Source organism: Gambusia affinis, linkage group LG02 (genome assembly GCF_019740435.1).
Source record: "Gambusia affinis linkage group LG02, SWU_Gaff_1.0, whole genome shotgun sequence".
NCBI classification, from domain to species: Eukaryota; Metazoa; Chordata; class Actinopteri; order Cyprinodontiformes; family Poeciliidae; genus Gambusia; species Gambusia affinis.
In genome coordinates, this window is record NC_057869.1 from 17,642,806 (window position 1) to 17,657,038 (window position 14,233).

A 14,233-nucleotide genomic window follows, 5' to 3' on the forward strand; every position below is an offset into this window, starting at 1 on the left:
TGATTTGAAAAAAAGGAGTCCTTCGAGCCGGAGTTGAACCAGCGACCTAAGGATGTCCACCTTTGCACTCTACAGTCCTCCGCTCTACCAACTGAGCTATCGAAGGTCGTGCTGTAGAGCCGTAGGAAGCTGTCACATGCTACTACAAAGCTGCATTATCAAGCAAACTGCGTCTCTTGGGTCGAGAGTGTGCTGAGCCTCGTTGGCGCAGTAGGCAGCGCGTCAGTCTCATAATCTGAAGGTCGTGAGTTCAACCCTCACACGGGGCATGTGCTTTGATGAATTCAATTATTTTCCCATGCGCTCCGACCAATCAGTCGTGTTCTTACAAGATGACAAGGAGGCTTCAGCCGCCAGATGGGCTAGTGGCGCAATGGATAACGCGTCTGACTACGGATCAGAAGAGTCTAGGTTCGACTCCTGGCTAGCTCGAGTGCCTTTTATTCTGTCGTCATAGTCATCACTAATGTGACTGAGATTTCTGGAACAGCTCAGAAAGATGTGAGAAGTATTGATTTGTAAAAAAAAATGTCCTGACGCAGCCCAGAACAAAGACTTTGGAAAGGGCTCTTTTGCTTCTTGACAAAAGAGCACAGAGACAAGAAGAGGAGGATTGAGATGGGCAGGTCAATCAGACACATTGAATGTATTGTAAAAAGTCTGGCATAGCAGAGGATGGTTTCGATCCATCGACCTCTGGGTTATGGGCCCAGCACGCTTCCGCTGCGCCACTCTGCTTTTACCCCCGATTGCCGTGACCCGGATTCGAACCGGGGTTGCTGCGGCCACAACGCAGAGTACTAACCACTATACGATCACGGCTTCTTACTGACAGCTCTCTTTCGCCAGCTACACCTAACAATCCTGTCCTCTTGTGATTTGAAAAAAAGGAGTCCTTCGAGCCAGAGTTGAACCAGCGACCTAAGGATGTCCACCTTTGTACTCTACAGTCCTCCGCTCTACCAACTGAGCTATCGAAGGTCATGCTGTAGAGCCGTAGGAAGCTGTCACATGCTACTACAAAGCTGCATTATCAAGCAAACTGCATCTCTTGGGTCGAGAGTGTGCTGAGCCTCGTTGGCGCAGTAGGCAGCGCGTCAGTCTCATAATCTGAAGGTCGTGAGTTCAACCCTCACACGGGGCATGTGCTTTGATGAATTCAATTATTTTCCCATGCGCTCCGACCAATCAGTCGTGTTCTTACAAGATGACAAGGAGGCTTCAGCAGCCAGATGGGCTAGTGGCGCAATGGATAACGCGTCTGACTACGGATCAGAAGAGTCTAGGTTCGACTCCTGGCTAGCTCGAGTGCCTTTTATTCTGTCGTCATAGTCATCACTAATGTGACTGAGATTTCTGGAACAGCTCAGAAAGATGTGAGAAGTATTGATTTGTAAAAAAAAATGTCCTGACGCAGCCCAGAACAAAGACTTTGGAAAGGGCTCTTTTGCTTCTTGACAAAAGAGCACAGAGACAAGAAGAGGAGGATTGAGATGGGCAGGTCAATCAGACACATTGAATGTATTGTAAAAAGTCTGGCATAGCAGAGGATGGTTTCGATCCATCGACCTCTGGGTTATGGGCCCAGCACGCTTCCGCTGCGCCACTCTGCTTTTACCCCCAATTGCCGTGACCCGGATTCGAACCGGCGTTGCTGCGGCAACAACGCAGAGTACTAACCACTATACGATCACGGCTTCTTACTGACAGCTCTCTTTCGCCAGCTACACCTAACAATCCTGTCCTCTTGTGATTTGAAAAAAAGGAGTCCTTCGAGCCGGAGTTGAACCAGCGACCTAAGGATGTCCACCTTTGCACTCTACAGTCCTCCGCTCTACCAACTGAGCTATCGAAGGTCGTGCTGTAGAGCCGTAGAGCCGTAGGAAGCTGTCACATGCTACTACAAAGCTGCATTATCAAGGAAACTGCGTCTCTTGGGTCGAGAGTGTGCTGAGCCTCGTTGGCGCAGTAGGCAGCGCGTCAGTCTCATAATCTGAAGGTCGTGAGTTCAACCCTCACACGGGGCATGTGCTTTGATGAATTCAATTATTTTCCCATGCGCTCCGACCAATCAGTCGTGTTCTTACAAGATGACAAGGAGGCTTCAGCCGCCAGATGGGCTAGTGGCGCAATGGATAACGCGTCTGACTACGGATCAGAAGAGTCTAGGTTCGACTCCTGGCTAGCTCGAGTGCCTTTTATTCTGTCGTCATAGTCATCACTAATGTGACTGAGATTTCTGGAACAGCTCAGAAAGATGTGAGAAGTATTGATTTGTAAAAAAAAATGTCCTGACGCAGCCCAGAACAAAGACTTTGGAAAGGGCTCTTTTGCTTCTTGACAAAAGAGCACAGAGACAAGAAGAGGAGGATTGAGATGGGCAGGTCAATCAGACACATTGAATGTATTGTAAAAAGTCTGGCATAGCAGAGGATGGTTTCGATCCATCGACCTCTGGGTTATGGGCCCAGCACGCTTCCGCTGCGCCACTCTGCTTTTACCCCCGATTGCCGTGACCCGGATTCGAACCGGGGTTGCTGCGGCCACAACGCAGAGTACTAACCACTATACGATCACGGCTTCTTACTGACAGCTCTCTTTCGCCAGCTACACCTAACAATCCTGTCCTCTTGTGATTTGAAAAAAAGGAGTCCTTCGAGCCGGAGTTGAACCAGCGACCTAAGGATGTCCACCTTTGTACTCTACAGTCCTCCGCTCTACCAACTGAGCTATCGAAGGTCGTGCTGTAGAGCCGTAGAGCCGTAGGAAGCTGTCACATGCTACTACAAAGCTGCATTATCAAGCAAACTGCGTCTCTTGGGTCGAGAGTGTGCTGAGCCTCGTTGGCGCAGTAGGCAGCGCGTCAGTCTCATAATCTGAAGGTCGTGAGTTCAACCCTCACACGGGGCATTTTGATGAATTCAATTATTTTCCCATGCGCTCGACCAATCAGTCGTGTTCTTACAAGATGACAAGGAGGCTTCAGCAGCCAGATGGGCTAGTGGCGCAATGGATAACGCGTCTGACTACGGATCAGAAGAGTCTAGGTTCGACTCCTGGCTAGCTCGAGTGCCTTTTATTCTGTCGTCATAGTCATCACTAATGTGACTGAGATTTCTGGAACAGCTCAGAAAGATGTGAGAAGTATTGATTTGTAAAAAAAAATGTCCTGACGCAGCCCAGAACAAAGACTTTGGAAAGGGCTCTTTTGCTTCTTGACAAAAGAGCACAGAGACAAGAAGAGGAGGATTGAGATGGGCAGGTCAATCAGACACATTGAATGTATTGTAAAAAGTCTGGCATAGCAGAGGATGGTTTCGATCCATCGACCTCTGGGTTATGGGCCCAGCACGCTTCCGCTGCGCCACTCTGCTTTTACCCCCGATTGCCGTGACCCGGATTCGAACCGGGGTTGCTGCGGCCACAACGCAGAGTACTAACCACTATACGATCACGGCTTCTTACTGACAGCTCTCTTTCGCCAGCTACACCTAACAATCCTGTCCTCTTGTGATTTGAAAAAAAGGAGTCCTTCGAGCCGGAGTTGAACCAGCGACCTAAGGATGTCCACCTTTGCACTCTACAGTCCTCCGCTCTACCAACTGAGCTATCGAAGGTCGTGCTGTAGAGCCGTAGGAAGCTGTCACATGCTACTACAAAGCTGCATTATCAAGGAAACTGCGTCTCTTGGGTCGAGAGTGTGCTGAGCCTCGTTGGCGCAGTAGGCAGCGCGTCAGTCTCATAATCTGAAGGTCGTGAGTTCAACCCTCACACGGGGCATGTGCTTTGATGAATTCAATTATTTTCCCATGCGCTCCGACCAATCAGTCGTGTTCTTACAAGATGACAAGGAGGCTTCAGCCGCCAGATGGGCTAGTGGCGCAATGGATAATGCGTCTGACTACGCATCAGAAGAGTCTAGGTTCGACTCCTGGCTAGCTCGAGTGCCTTTTATTCTGTCATCATAGTCATCATTTATGTGACTCAGATGTCTGGAACAGCTCAGAAAGATGTCAGAAGTATTCATTTGTAAAAAATGTTCTGATGCAGCTCAGAAGAAAGATATTGGAAAGGGCTCTTTTGCTTCTTGACAAAATAGCACAGTGACAAGAGGGGATTGAGATGGGCAGGTCAATCAGACACATTGAATGTATTGTAAAAAGTCTGGCATAGCAGAGGATGGTTTCGATCCATCGACCTCTGGGTTATGGGCCCAGCACGCTTCCGCTGCGCCACTCTGCTTTTACCCCCGATTGCCGTGACCCGGATTCGAACCGGGGTTGCTGCGGCCACAGCGCAGAGTACTAACCACTATACGATCACGGCTTCTTTCTGACAGCTCTTTTTCGCCAGCTACACCTAACAATTCTGTCCTCTTGTGATTGGAAAAAAAAGGAGTCCTTCGAGCCAGAGATGAACCAGCGACCTAAGGATGTCCACCTTTGTACTCTACAGTCCTCCGCTCTACCAACTGAGCTATCGAAGGTCATGCGCCACAGCGGTAGGAAGTGGTCACATTCCGCTACAAAGCTGGCTTGAGGGTGAAGGGTTACAGTACTACATGTTCTTCACGTGCACTAATCATATGGTGCCTTAAATTAACAGTTTAAATATACAGCAGAAAAAGTCTACATTGTCCTAACAGCCTTGAACGTAGACATTTAACAGAGAAGCGAACAATTAAAAATGGTGGTCCAGTTTCAGTTTATGTACAAGTTGACACACTAGCACAACTAATTTCCACAGGAACATTTCGAAGTGCCAATTAAAATTTTGTATTGCTCCAAAAGTAAGAAAAAACATATTTTGTTGTTTCATGTTGATATGTCTTTACCTAGGCAGTCATTCAACATATTCTTTAGTGTTGCTGAACATTTTTTACTATTTTTGGCAACTGTAACCTATGTGCCACAATGAAATAGTTCCTATGAGAGGCATGGGCATCAGGGAAAGTAATAGTCCAGTCAATAGGCCAAGACTATTATAGAGATGTAGAGTGTTTATACCTGATTCTTCCTTTTTATGCTGAAATACAACATCCCACAAAATATCCCAGCTAATATCCTAGCATAAAATAAGCAGAAAATCATAGAAGACCATAGGGCTATGGTTCCCAGCCCTCGAATTCCTGCCCTGCATGTTTTAGATATAACTCTGTTCCAGCACACCTGATTCAAATGACTGCATGACCTCCCCTGCAGCCACCAAATGCTACAAAAGCTTGTTAGTCACCCATTTTTTTAAGTCAGATGTTTGAAAGCAAGGAGATACCTAAACACCAGCAGAACAGGGCTACTTAAGGACCAGGTTCGGAAAACACTGCCTTAGATTCCACAATAGAGTGAACAAGTGAAGAATTAAACACTGCGCCTTTTTGGGATTTTTTTCTATTTTTCAGTCTGAGTCAACTTCTTGGTGAACCACTTTGTTTCAAACAGCTCCACAAAGTTTTATTACACCGTCATTTTCCGTGACTCATATTCAGAAACAGCCTCCACAGTGGCCCAGATGGACAGTGGGTTCATGTTTGATAAGCATTTTATTGATCTTTAAACTAATTCAAAGTTCTGCATTGGATCAAAATCAAATTCAAGCACCTGCAGGACAACAAAATATTTATCTGGAAGACGCACAAATAAAGAAAATGTTCCAAATTCAGAGACAAGAAAACACAGGTCTAACAGTGAGAAAATAAAATAATAAAAAAACAAAAACAAACACTGACTAATATCCCTCCCACACAATGTCCAATGGCTATTTACACAAAAACATTATGATACTGGAAAAAATTAGTCTGTTTTTGATTCTGGATGGATGGATGGATGGATGGAGGCAGGGACGGATGAAACAGATAACCTGTGAAAAGATCAAGCTTCTCCACCTTCTGCCTGTGCTACTGTTGTTGTCTGAAGAAATGGACCACTCCCGGTCAAAAACAACCAATCAGAGCAAGAGGGAGCGTCCTAGCGTTGCTCAGTGTGCTAATGGCGGAGAAACAATTTACTGTTCTGCCATCATCGTAGGCCATGCTAACTAGCCTGGGTGTTGGGGGATGATGAGAACTGAGGCCCACCTCCTGACTCTTTTTGGTTGTTTCTAGTGGAGGAAGGCAGAGGAGCTTGATTATTTTTATAGCTAATCCATCTCATACAGTACTATCATGACAGTGACAGTTTCAACAAATATGTAAAAGCCTATTTTTTATACACGTTACATACTGCAGCTTTAAGGCTACACCATGTTCATCCATCCGTTTCTTAAATACCAAAATAAAGGTATAAAAGGCCTAAGCTCCAATTCTTGTCTTTTCTAACATAAACATGTGTTTAAAGTTGAAAACAAAGCCTAGACAATAATTTCAAGCTAATCTCTGTTTTTGTTCAAAAGAATTAAAATGTAAAGATCTGAAGGCTCCAAACTGCATTTTGTCAGGCCACCTTGACCTTCATCTCTGGGATACAGTGTTTGCTGAGTAGGTGCCAGGACACAGTGTATTTGTACATGCTGCTGGCAGAAGAAAAGGTTCCAACATGAAACACAAAAACCACAAAACCCAGCAGCAAGGCACAGTAATAATCATAGTAGGGCTTAAAGATGAATTTGGAATTAACCTAACAAAAAAAGTCTTTAAGTGGAGGACATTTAAATCAATTGTCAGCATGCTCATGTAAGGCAGTCCAAGCAAGTTCACACAGAAAGCAGGCAGGAAAATATCAGCCTAAAGCCTAAAATGTCATCATCAGACCTACAGCTGACTTCTACTACTATTAATATAAAAGTACTGCTCAATCAAAAAAAAACAACAACAAAAAAAACACTGCAAAACAAAGTTTACTTTTGCATGGAAACATTTTCTCTCAAAGATGAAGACTTTTGGAATATAGTCCTTTGAAAAGATGAATCTGAAAAAAAAAAAGAAGAATAAAAAAATAAATAATAATAAAAAAAAAACCTTTCATAAGAAGAACCTCATACCAATTGTGAAGCTTAGATCTGGAAGTGTCATGGTTTGGGGAAGCATTGCTACAGCGGATCCTGGCCAGTTGGGCCTACTTTGAATTTCACAGTTATTTTTTATTTGTCAGACTGATAAATTGTCAGAAGAAACAGCCCACTCACGTAATCCCAGGCAGAGGGACGGACATTTGGATTTTATCTTGATATTCTTTGTTTAATGAATAAAAAAGGTGATATTGTAAAATCAGTTACCTGGATGAGTAAAACAAAACATTAAACATCAATAATGTGGAAATTTGTCAACAAATATCTAAAATACAGTGGCTCAGGCAAAACTCTTTGTGATGCCCAAGAATATAGTCAGAATATCAATTAGACTGACTAAGCCAAAGTACATTTAACATTGCCAAGGTAAAATCTCCTGCTCTACTAATCAATTGAACTGCAGCTACATTTTACAGTATCTATCAATCCGGACTCCTGCCTAAGTCAGTGAAAGGCGAGGAGCGTTCCCTTCTCTTAAAAAAAATGTTGAAAGAAATGTGTTATTAGCCGCTGAGTGAACTCAGAGCAATCAACCTTCACTTGAATGTGTTACCTTCCCTAGTCAAGAAGCCGAAGTCACAGACACAATCAACTGGCTGACTGCCAAGATCTGGCTTACACTATGCATGCAAAATAAACATTGCTTTTAAATTCCCATTTAATTTATCATAAGCAGCTGCGTTTTTATTTATTATTTTTTAATATTTAATATTTTTATTTATTATTTTATTATTGACAAATCAAATATTATTAACATCTATAGATGTTCTGAGAACTTTCTAATAGATAGATAGATAGATAGATAGATAGATAGATAGATAGATAGATAGATAGATAGATAGATAGATAGATAGATAGATAGATAGATAGATAGATAGATAGATAGATAGATAGATAGATAGATAGATAGATAGACAGATAGACAGATAGATGTGGTTTTGTAGGTTGGGATTGGAGATTTGTCAGTTCTCAAATAAAACACATGCAGACACTGAGCCTTTCATCTACCAGCGACACGATGTGATGCTGAAACCTCCCATTTCCTAGCCCACTAGTAAATACTAGGGGGAAGGAATTCCCTCTAAGAGATGTAGCTTCATCTTTAAAAAAAAATAAATAAAAAGAAGAAGAAGAATCGGCCTTCCTGGACCATGAAGGCGAAACGTACCAGACCGACAGCGGCTTTAAAAGCGTAGACAGCCCAAACCAATAATGGAAGATGCCGCTTACCTGTCATAACTCCATCTACTGTAAGACATGCTCCTGTTGCTGCTGACTCCCTCCATTTCAATCCGGGGGACGTGGAGCGGTCGGAGCGGACGATGAGACGGTAAATAAAATCAAAGCCTTCAAGCCGTGGAGGGTCGGAGTATATCTGGAAGCGCCTGTAAGTGAATGGCAGGGAGGCTGAGCGCAGCTAGACCTTCTTCTGGGGACTATACCACCACAGAGAGGGGAGCGCAGCTGAACGTGTCGGAAACCTGAAACAGACTGATGAAACTGAATAAACAGGTGGTTCCTAATGTTGGGGTCGGGACCCCACAGTGGACCGTCCTATACCAGGTGGGGGTGACTTTAAAGGCAGGACATTTACTCTTCCGAAAAATTAACTACACGTTAAAATGAAATCACATTAAGTGAAATAAAAATAGTTAATTGTTTTATTATTAGTATATAATCGATATTACCCCAGGCTTGAATCAAACCCAGGACCTTTTTGCTGTAAGGCAACAGTGCTACCTACTGCGCCACTGTGCAGCCCCAATTGGGAAATACAAGCTAAATTTGTAATTGGTATACTACATAACAATAAAATATTAGATGCAATGGATGTGAATACTTCAAAAGCAGCTAATTGTAATATTGAGCCAGCAAAAGTATGGTGAAAATATTTACATTTGTAAGAACAGGTCGTACTCCTTTATTTCCAAGAGAGAAAGATGTTTTATTTTTATTTTTTATTTACAACATAAGGAAATCTGTCAGAGAAATCTCTTCAAGTGATGCTGGAGGCCTCTGTATCAAATTAACAAAAGTTATGTGACTAACAAGCAAAGGCTTGGGGATTTTAATAACTTCAAATGAATTTTATGTACAATAAATCTACCTTTGTAAATAGAATAAATACTTTTCTGAAAAAAATTCAATTTATATATATATATGAACATTGGAAACGTTTAGATTTGTTCTCCTTAAAACAATTATTTACACTCTCTAAAATGTATTCATCAATTAAACTTAAGCAGTGTAATTACTATGCTACATGGATTTATTAGACACAGAGTAATATATTTGAAGTTCGTATTTCTGTTTATTTTGATGACTGTAGTAGGTACTTAGTCTTATATGGAATTTCTTGGAAAATCAGAATTTTAAATTAGAGTTATACAAATACATTGAACCTAAACCAGCAGAAGACAGAGTTCCTAAAATCCTACTTCACCGTGGAACATTAACTTAATGAACCTTGTATGTTTTGTCTCTGCAATCTTTCTCCAGACTCGAACACTTGATTCACAAATGAGGTACAAAACACACATTCATCTGCAAAGAGGTCTTTTTTATCTTAAGCCTAGGAAAGTTGCTTCTGACATTGTGTCTGGTTAAAGAGTGGCTTAATGCTTAGTAGTAGCCCATGTTCTGGATACATCAGTCCCCACCACATAAACCTCCATCAAACTGTTCAATAGACTTTGCTTCAAAATCTTCTCTAGGTTGTATTTCTTGGGCCTTTCCCTACTATACTTTTTTCTTTCACTCAACTTTCCATGATTATGTTTGGATAATGCATTCTATGAAGAGGAAGCTGCATCAGCAACTATGTTTTGTGGCAATAAATTAATGTATTGCCACTACTGTACTATATACATTTCTTTTCAGATGAACTGGTATTTGTGCAAAACCTCAGAAACGTGTTAATGTATCTCACAAGATATGAAACAAAACAGACCGTTTTCAGGTAAAAAAAAAAAAAAATTAAAAATAAAGCCTAAGCAAAGATAAAGTAGTTGTGTAAAAACATAGATATAAAATTAGATTGATTCCAGACCCAAGCTTAATGTTTTCTGAACAATAAGAGCTCATTTAGGGTTTACAGAATCACAATCAGCTCTAGAAACAATTTTTTATCTTTTCTGGCTCAATAACAGGTTTTATTTTAGCAACAGAAGCTAGACACAGGGCAAAAGACACCAATGTGAAAGAGAAATCAAACAGAATGATGCAGATGCACACTTAAGATTAGCGACAAGATGAGATGTGGGCATTTAAATCTTAGTGCCAGACGGTTGCATGATCTAAACAATTATTTCTATGACCTCCAAATTTAACCTGACATTTCACAATCAGAACTGGTGGTGAACACCTCAAGATAAATATATACTTATTTTGTGACCCAAAATGCAAAAAAAAAAAAAAAACAAAAAAAAAAACTTGGTTACATTTAGGTGAAACATCCAATTATTCAGATTTGGGCCAGCAATCACTTTCATGTTAAAAATAACCAGGGGAGTTAGATATTCTTCTTTACATATAGACACAGCCTGAGCTGTGAACATGTATTTACTTATAAACATATAAAAATACTCATCAACCGGTTTGATAAGAAAATAATGTATAAAAGTAGAGTAGAAATATTTAATCGAGTTCATTAATTCCATCATCTGATTTTCTTGTTATAGTACAAGATGAAGGTATGTGAAACAAACAGCAGCACTTCGTTTGAGCGCCCGAACAGCAGCGGAAGGGAGAAGGCGGATCGCTGTTGCGTGTCTTCAGTGATTACAGATTCTGCTGCAGACGGCCGGTCCTACGAAGGGCACCTCGAAGCTTCGGCGTATCCTGGTTTTACAACCAGCAAACCAAACTGGGACAAAAATCAAAGTAGCAAACTGACACGAGGGCACAAACAAATGGATCGCCATGGTGTTAGAGGTCCAACAGCAATGTGAGCGCAATCAAAACTGATGAGAATGACTGGAATGATCTGATCTGAGCAGAGCTCTGAAAGCTTTTCTTGGTTTACAACATGCTGATTTTACACTGATTTACCAGCAAAAAGTTAAATATAGAATACACGGAGTTTCAGTTTTATCTGAAACCATCCCAGTTTGAGGCTACACAGTTTGCTACTGATAGTTGAAACCAGACATACAATGTACAAAAAGACTTGCCATTTTTTTCCCCTCAGTGTCTGGTATTATAGTTAAATCTTGTCATTTTTTAATTAATTATCCTGCCTCCTAACTGACAGGATAATTAAATAATGTATTGCTTTCTTTAAATTCAGAAGTTTTGATATGCACATATTACCTTTTGAAAGATAAGGTCCAGTTTGACGTCATAGCTTTGTAAGCTTCTAACACATGAATGCACAACATTTTGATTAAATAGAGGCAAGCTCTCCCTTTGTGACTTCTTATAAATTTTAAAAGAAATTATCCACAACATTAGGATTAAATTGTAGAGCTCCACAAAATCTGGTTCATCCTTGGATACAATATTCAGATGCCTGAAGGTCTCATTATATGGTTAAACAAATCCTATGCAAGTATAAACACCAAGGGATTGTTCAACCATCTTCTTGCTCAGGAAGGAGATATTTTCTGTTTCCCTTAGATAAATTAGGTTTGATGAAGAAAATGTGTATCAAACGGAAAAGAAACAGAAAAATGATCTGACAAAGATGCTGGTTGAAAGACAATTGTACCAAAAATGAGTTGAAAAGAAAGGAAGAAGCTATTATCAAAAAAAACAACAACAAAAAAACCCATTAGAATATGCAAGAACATAGTGACAAAAACCTTAGTTTTTTGAGACCGTGTAGTCCGATTAGACAAAAATGTAGGTTTTTCTCTATAAAGATCATCATTACATTTCTGCGAAAAGGCCAAACAAAACTTGATAACCAGAGTGCTCACCGCAAAGTTCTTAGTAGAAAGGTTGTGTTCAAAGTTGAAACGGTTGGTGCAACCAACGTGGCCTATAAACCTGACACATTTACTCCAGTTGTGTAAAATGTAAAATGCAAAAATGTCAAAGATTCTCACTCAAATCATCGAGTTTAAAAGGCAACTCCATCAAACACTAAAAAAAGGTATGCAAACTTCTCAATTTAAAGACTGAAGAATTTTTTTAAGTTCTATAATTACGGTGTTTGGCAAACTGAAATAACTTTGGTAATCCTAAATCTAAAATAAACTTAATTTCTATAATGTCAGACACTGAGACAAAATGGTTATGTATCTTTTTATGCAGGTGTGGAAATATCTGGTTTTAACAGAGTTGAAACCAGATGTTCATAATCAGCTTCGAAGACTTTCAAGTTTACTGAATGAGGTTACACCTTTTGGGAGGAAAACTGAGGCAAACATGATGCATTGTGTATGTCAAGAATATGATTACAATCATTCAATCTATAAGACTTGGGGGAGAAAAAAAATGTTTCTAATACAGCAAATAATCCATATCTGGCAATTGAACTGAAAGCATAAAAAGGGGAAAGTTATCCACTGCAGATTGCCAGAAATATGTCTCAATATATCATTAAAGGATGTCTAGGAATTACATTTATATACATACATATTCAGTTTCTTATATGTAAAACCAAACTCAACCTCACACACTGCACTGTGGTGATTTAATAGATCATTAGAAATACACTTTGAAAACCACAACAAATGTCACATATGTACAGTAGCAGATTAGCACATGGGGAGTAAAGGTGGATATGGCACAACATACACAAAGCTTCGTAAGAGAATCTCTCTGCTCTGGTCAGACCCTGGAAACTAAAGAAATGTCATTAACATTCTGGATATAGATTTCATTCAAACTCGGTAGCAAGTACAAATGTCACTACAAGGCAAGAGGAGTCCTTCAGAGTACAAAACATTTAATTTGTCAGGCTGATTTAAGAAGGCAATGTTTAGTGTTGGTACTCTCTCGTGTGGATTAGATCGCAGCTGAAGGTAGAGTGGTGTTAAAAATTTGGCATTGTCAGTTGTCCCATAGCGATGTCCTGGAAACAGCAGTTCCTGGTCCAAGTTAACTCAGAAAAGGCTGTCTAAAGTCATGCACATGGAGAAGGCAGCGGTCACTCATCCACTTAGGATGTAATGTCAGGCAGAGTGAGAGCGAGGGGGGGAGGGGGGGGGGGGGGTAGATTAGCTGCATGAGTTAACAGTGATAAGGCAGACTCAGACGATCACACAATGGCAGCCGGTTTTGTCTTTCTCTTTTCTCGTAGGCTCCGGCGACGGTGGACATTCTTGTTCTTGGAATTTCCTGTTAGGAAAAAAAGGTGAAAACTGGACTGAGAACTTTTGGATTGTTTCATTTAGAAGATGAAATGGCATTGATGCTTCACTCACTGCAGAATGTTTGAGATCATTTTTAAAATGTATAACCAACTGAGCATAAATAAGGAAAAATAACATGGTGACTAAACTTAATATCATTATTTAACTTAACTCAAGCAAATTAGTTATAAATCTAGTTATCAATCTAAGTTGATGAGTTTTGATTGCGTCATGCAAGAAGACTATTGCTTTTACACAGAGGTTACAGAACGTGAAACTTTCTTACACTTGTAGCGTCGCAAATATTGAAGAAATCTGAACTTGATGCAACTATAATCACACTCTGACCAAGACTGTGCAAGAGGCCTTCATCATAATCTTACATTAACCGGTATATACATCAATACCGGTCACATAATGCTGTTTGAGTTAAACCTCAGTGAGTTTTGAGCTGAATGTGTTCGTTTCCTTTCTCGGACCTCTCGGACACTACTCCCAGACAGCTTCATTGTTACTGAATTCTCATCAAACTAATATTACTAGAATATATTTCCAAACAGCTCCTGAAACACTGCAAACACTTCTCTGTGGCTCAAAAGCCAATGACATCATTGTATGCAAGACGGAAGACGACAAGAGAGAACACCGATTCAGAGAAACCCAGATCCTGAATGAAGAAGCCCAACTGAATCATCATCATCATCAAACTTGGTTTAATTGATTTTAAAAATGGGCTGTGTTTTTGTTTACTTCAATACTGCTAACATTTGATCTGCCTTTGAACTCCCGGCTTCAGAGTGACCTCCAAGGAGGACAGACCAGCTGAAAAACAATGCTTACAATCCAGTTCTGAAACTGTAATCAGTCATCTGACCCAAATTTAAATTTAGCTGCCTCTCCTATTAAAGCTATGTTGGGCATTACATCAGATC

General features: G+C 40.6%; 1 protein-coding gene and 19 non-coding genes across 20 annotated transcripts in view; 9 read left to right on the forward strand and 11 right to left on the reverse strand.

Moving 5' to 3' along the window:
• Positions 1-18: 18 nt before the first annotated feature.
• On the reverse strand, positions 19-106 carry trnay-gua. Its single transcript is given in 2 exon segments — positions 19-54; positions 70-106. It is a non-coding gene; the product is annotated as a tRNA-Tyr (tRNA).
• A 90-nt stretch (positions 107-196) lies between these two features.
• Positions 197-269, forward strand: trnam-cau. The gene has a single exon. It is a non-coding gene; the product is annotated as a tRNA-Met (tRNA).
• A 90-nt stretch (positions 270-359) lies between these two features.
• On the forward strand, positions 360-432 carry trnar-acg. Its single transcript has one exon. It is a non-coding gene; the product is annotated as a tRNA-Arg (tRNA).
• Positions 433-750: 318 nt separating this feature from the next.
• trnah-gug lies at positions 751-822 on the reverse strand. Its single transcript has one exon. It is a non-coding gene; the product is annotated as a tRNA-His (tRNA).
• A 71-nt stretch (positions 823-893) lies between these two features.
• On the reverse strand, positions 894-981 carry trnay-gua. The gene is given in 2 exon segments: positions 894-929; positions 945-981. It is a non-coding gene; the product is annotated as a tRNA-Tyr (tRNA).
• Positions 982-1,071: 90 nt separating this feature from the next.
• On the forward strand, positions 1,072-1,144 carry trnam-cau. The gene has a single exon. It is a non-coding gene; the product is annotated as a tRNA-Met (tRNA).
• A 90-nt stretch (positions 1,145-1,234) lies between these two features.
• Positions 1,235-1,307, forward strand: trnar-acg. Its single transcript has one exon. It is a non-coding gene; the product is annotated as a tRNA-Arg (tRNA).
• Positions 1,308-1,768: 461 nt separating this feature from the next.
• trnay-gua lies at positions 1,769-1,856 on the reverse strand. Its single transcript is given in 2 exon segments — positions 1,769-1,804; positions 1,820-1,856. It is a non-coding gene; the product is annotated as a tRNA-Tyr (tRNA).
• A 98-nt stretch (positions 1,857-1,954) lies between these two features.
• Positions 1,955-2,027, forward strand: trnam-cau. Its single transcript has one exon. It is a non-coding gene; the product is annotated as a tRNA-Met (tRNA).
• Positions 2,028-2,117: 90 nt separating this feature from the next.
• trnar-acg lies at positions 2,118-2,190 on the forward strand. The gene has a single exon. It is a non-coding gene; the product is annotated as a tRNA-Arg (tRNA).
• Positions 2,191-2,508: 318 nt separating this feature from the next.
• trnah-gug lies at positions 2,509-2,580 on the reverse strand. The gene has a single exon. It is a non-coding gene; the product is annotated as a tRNA-His (tRNA).
• A 71-nt stretch (positions 2,581-2,651) lies between these two features.
• On the reverse strand, positions 2,652-2,739 carry trnay-gua. Its single transcript is given in 2 exon segments — positions 2,652-2,687; positions 2,703-2,739. It is a non-coding gene; the product is annotated as a tRNA-Tyr (tRNA).
• Positions 2,740-2,837: 98 nt separating this feature from the next.
• Positions 2,838-2,910, forward strand: trnam-cau. The gene has a single exon. It is a non-coding gene; the product is annotated as a tRNA-Met (tRNA).
• Positions 2,911-2,995: 85 nt separating this feature from the next.
• On the forward strand, positions 2,996-3,068 carry trnar-acg. The gene has a single exon. It is a non-coding gene; the product is annotated as a tRNA-Arg (tRNA).
• Positions 3,069-3,386: 318 nt separating this feature from the next.
• On the reverse strand, positions 3,387-3,458 carry trnah-gug. Its single transcript has one exon. It is a non-coding gene; the product is annotated as a tRNA-His (tRNA).
• A 71-nt stretch (positions 3,459-3,529) lies between these two features.
• On the reverse strand, positions 3,530-3,617 carry trnay-gua. Its single transcript is given in 2 exon segments — positions 3,530-3,565; positions 3,581-3,617. It is a non-coding gene; the product is annotated as a tRNA-Tyr (tRNA).
• Positions 3,618-3,707: 90 nt separating this feature from the next.
• trnam-cau lies at positions 3,708-3,780 on the forward strand. Its single transcript has one exon. It is a non-coding gene; the product is annotated as a tRNA-Met (tRNA).
• A 474-nt stretch (positions 3,781-4,254) lies between these two features.
• On the reverse strand, positions 4,255-4,326 carry trnah-gug. The gene has a single exon. It is a non-coding gene; the product is annotated as a tRNA-His (tRNA).
• Positions 4,327-4,398: 72 nt separating this feature from the next.
• Positions 4,399-4,486, reverse strand: trnay-gua. Its single transcript is given in 2 exon segments — positions 4,399-4,434; positions 4,450-4,486. It is a non-coding gene; the product is annotated as a tRNA-Tyr (tRNA).
• Positions 4,487-10,123: 5,637 nt separating this feature from the next.
• The window catches only part of rras2 (RAS related 2), a 33,815-nt gene continuing 29,705 nt past the window's right edge, over positions 10,124-14,233 (reverse strand). Inside the window, exon 6 of the mRNA XM_044099873.1 lies at positions 10,124-13,287. Coding sequence (XP_043955808.1) covers positions 13,200-13,287 — 88 coding nt within the window. The 3' untranslated portion in view covers positions 10,124-13,199. The remainder of the gene's footprint in view (positions 13,288-14,233) is intronic.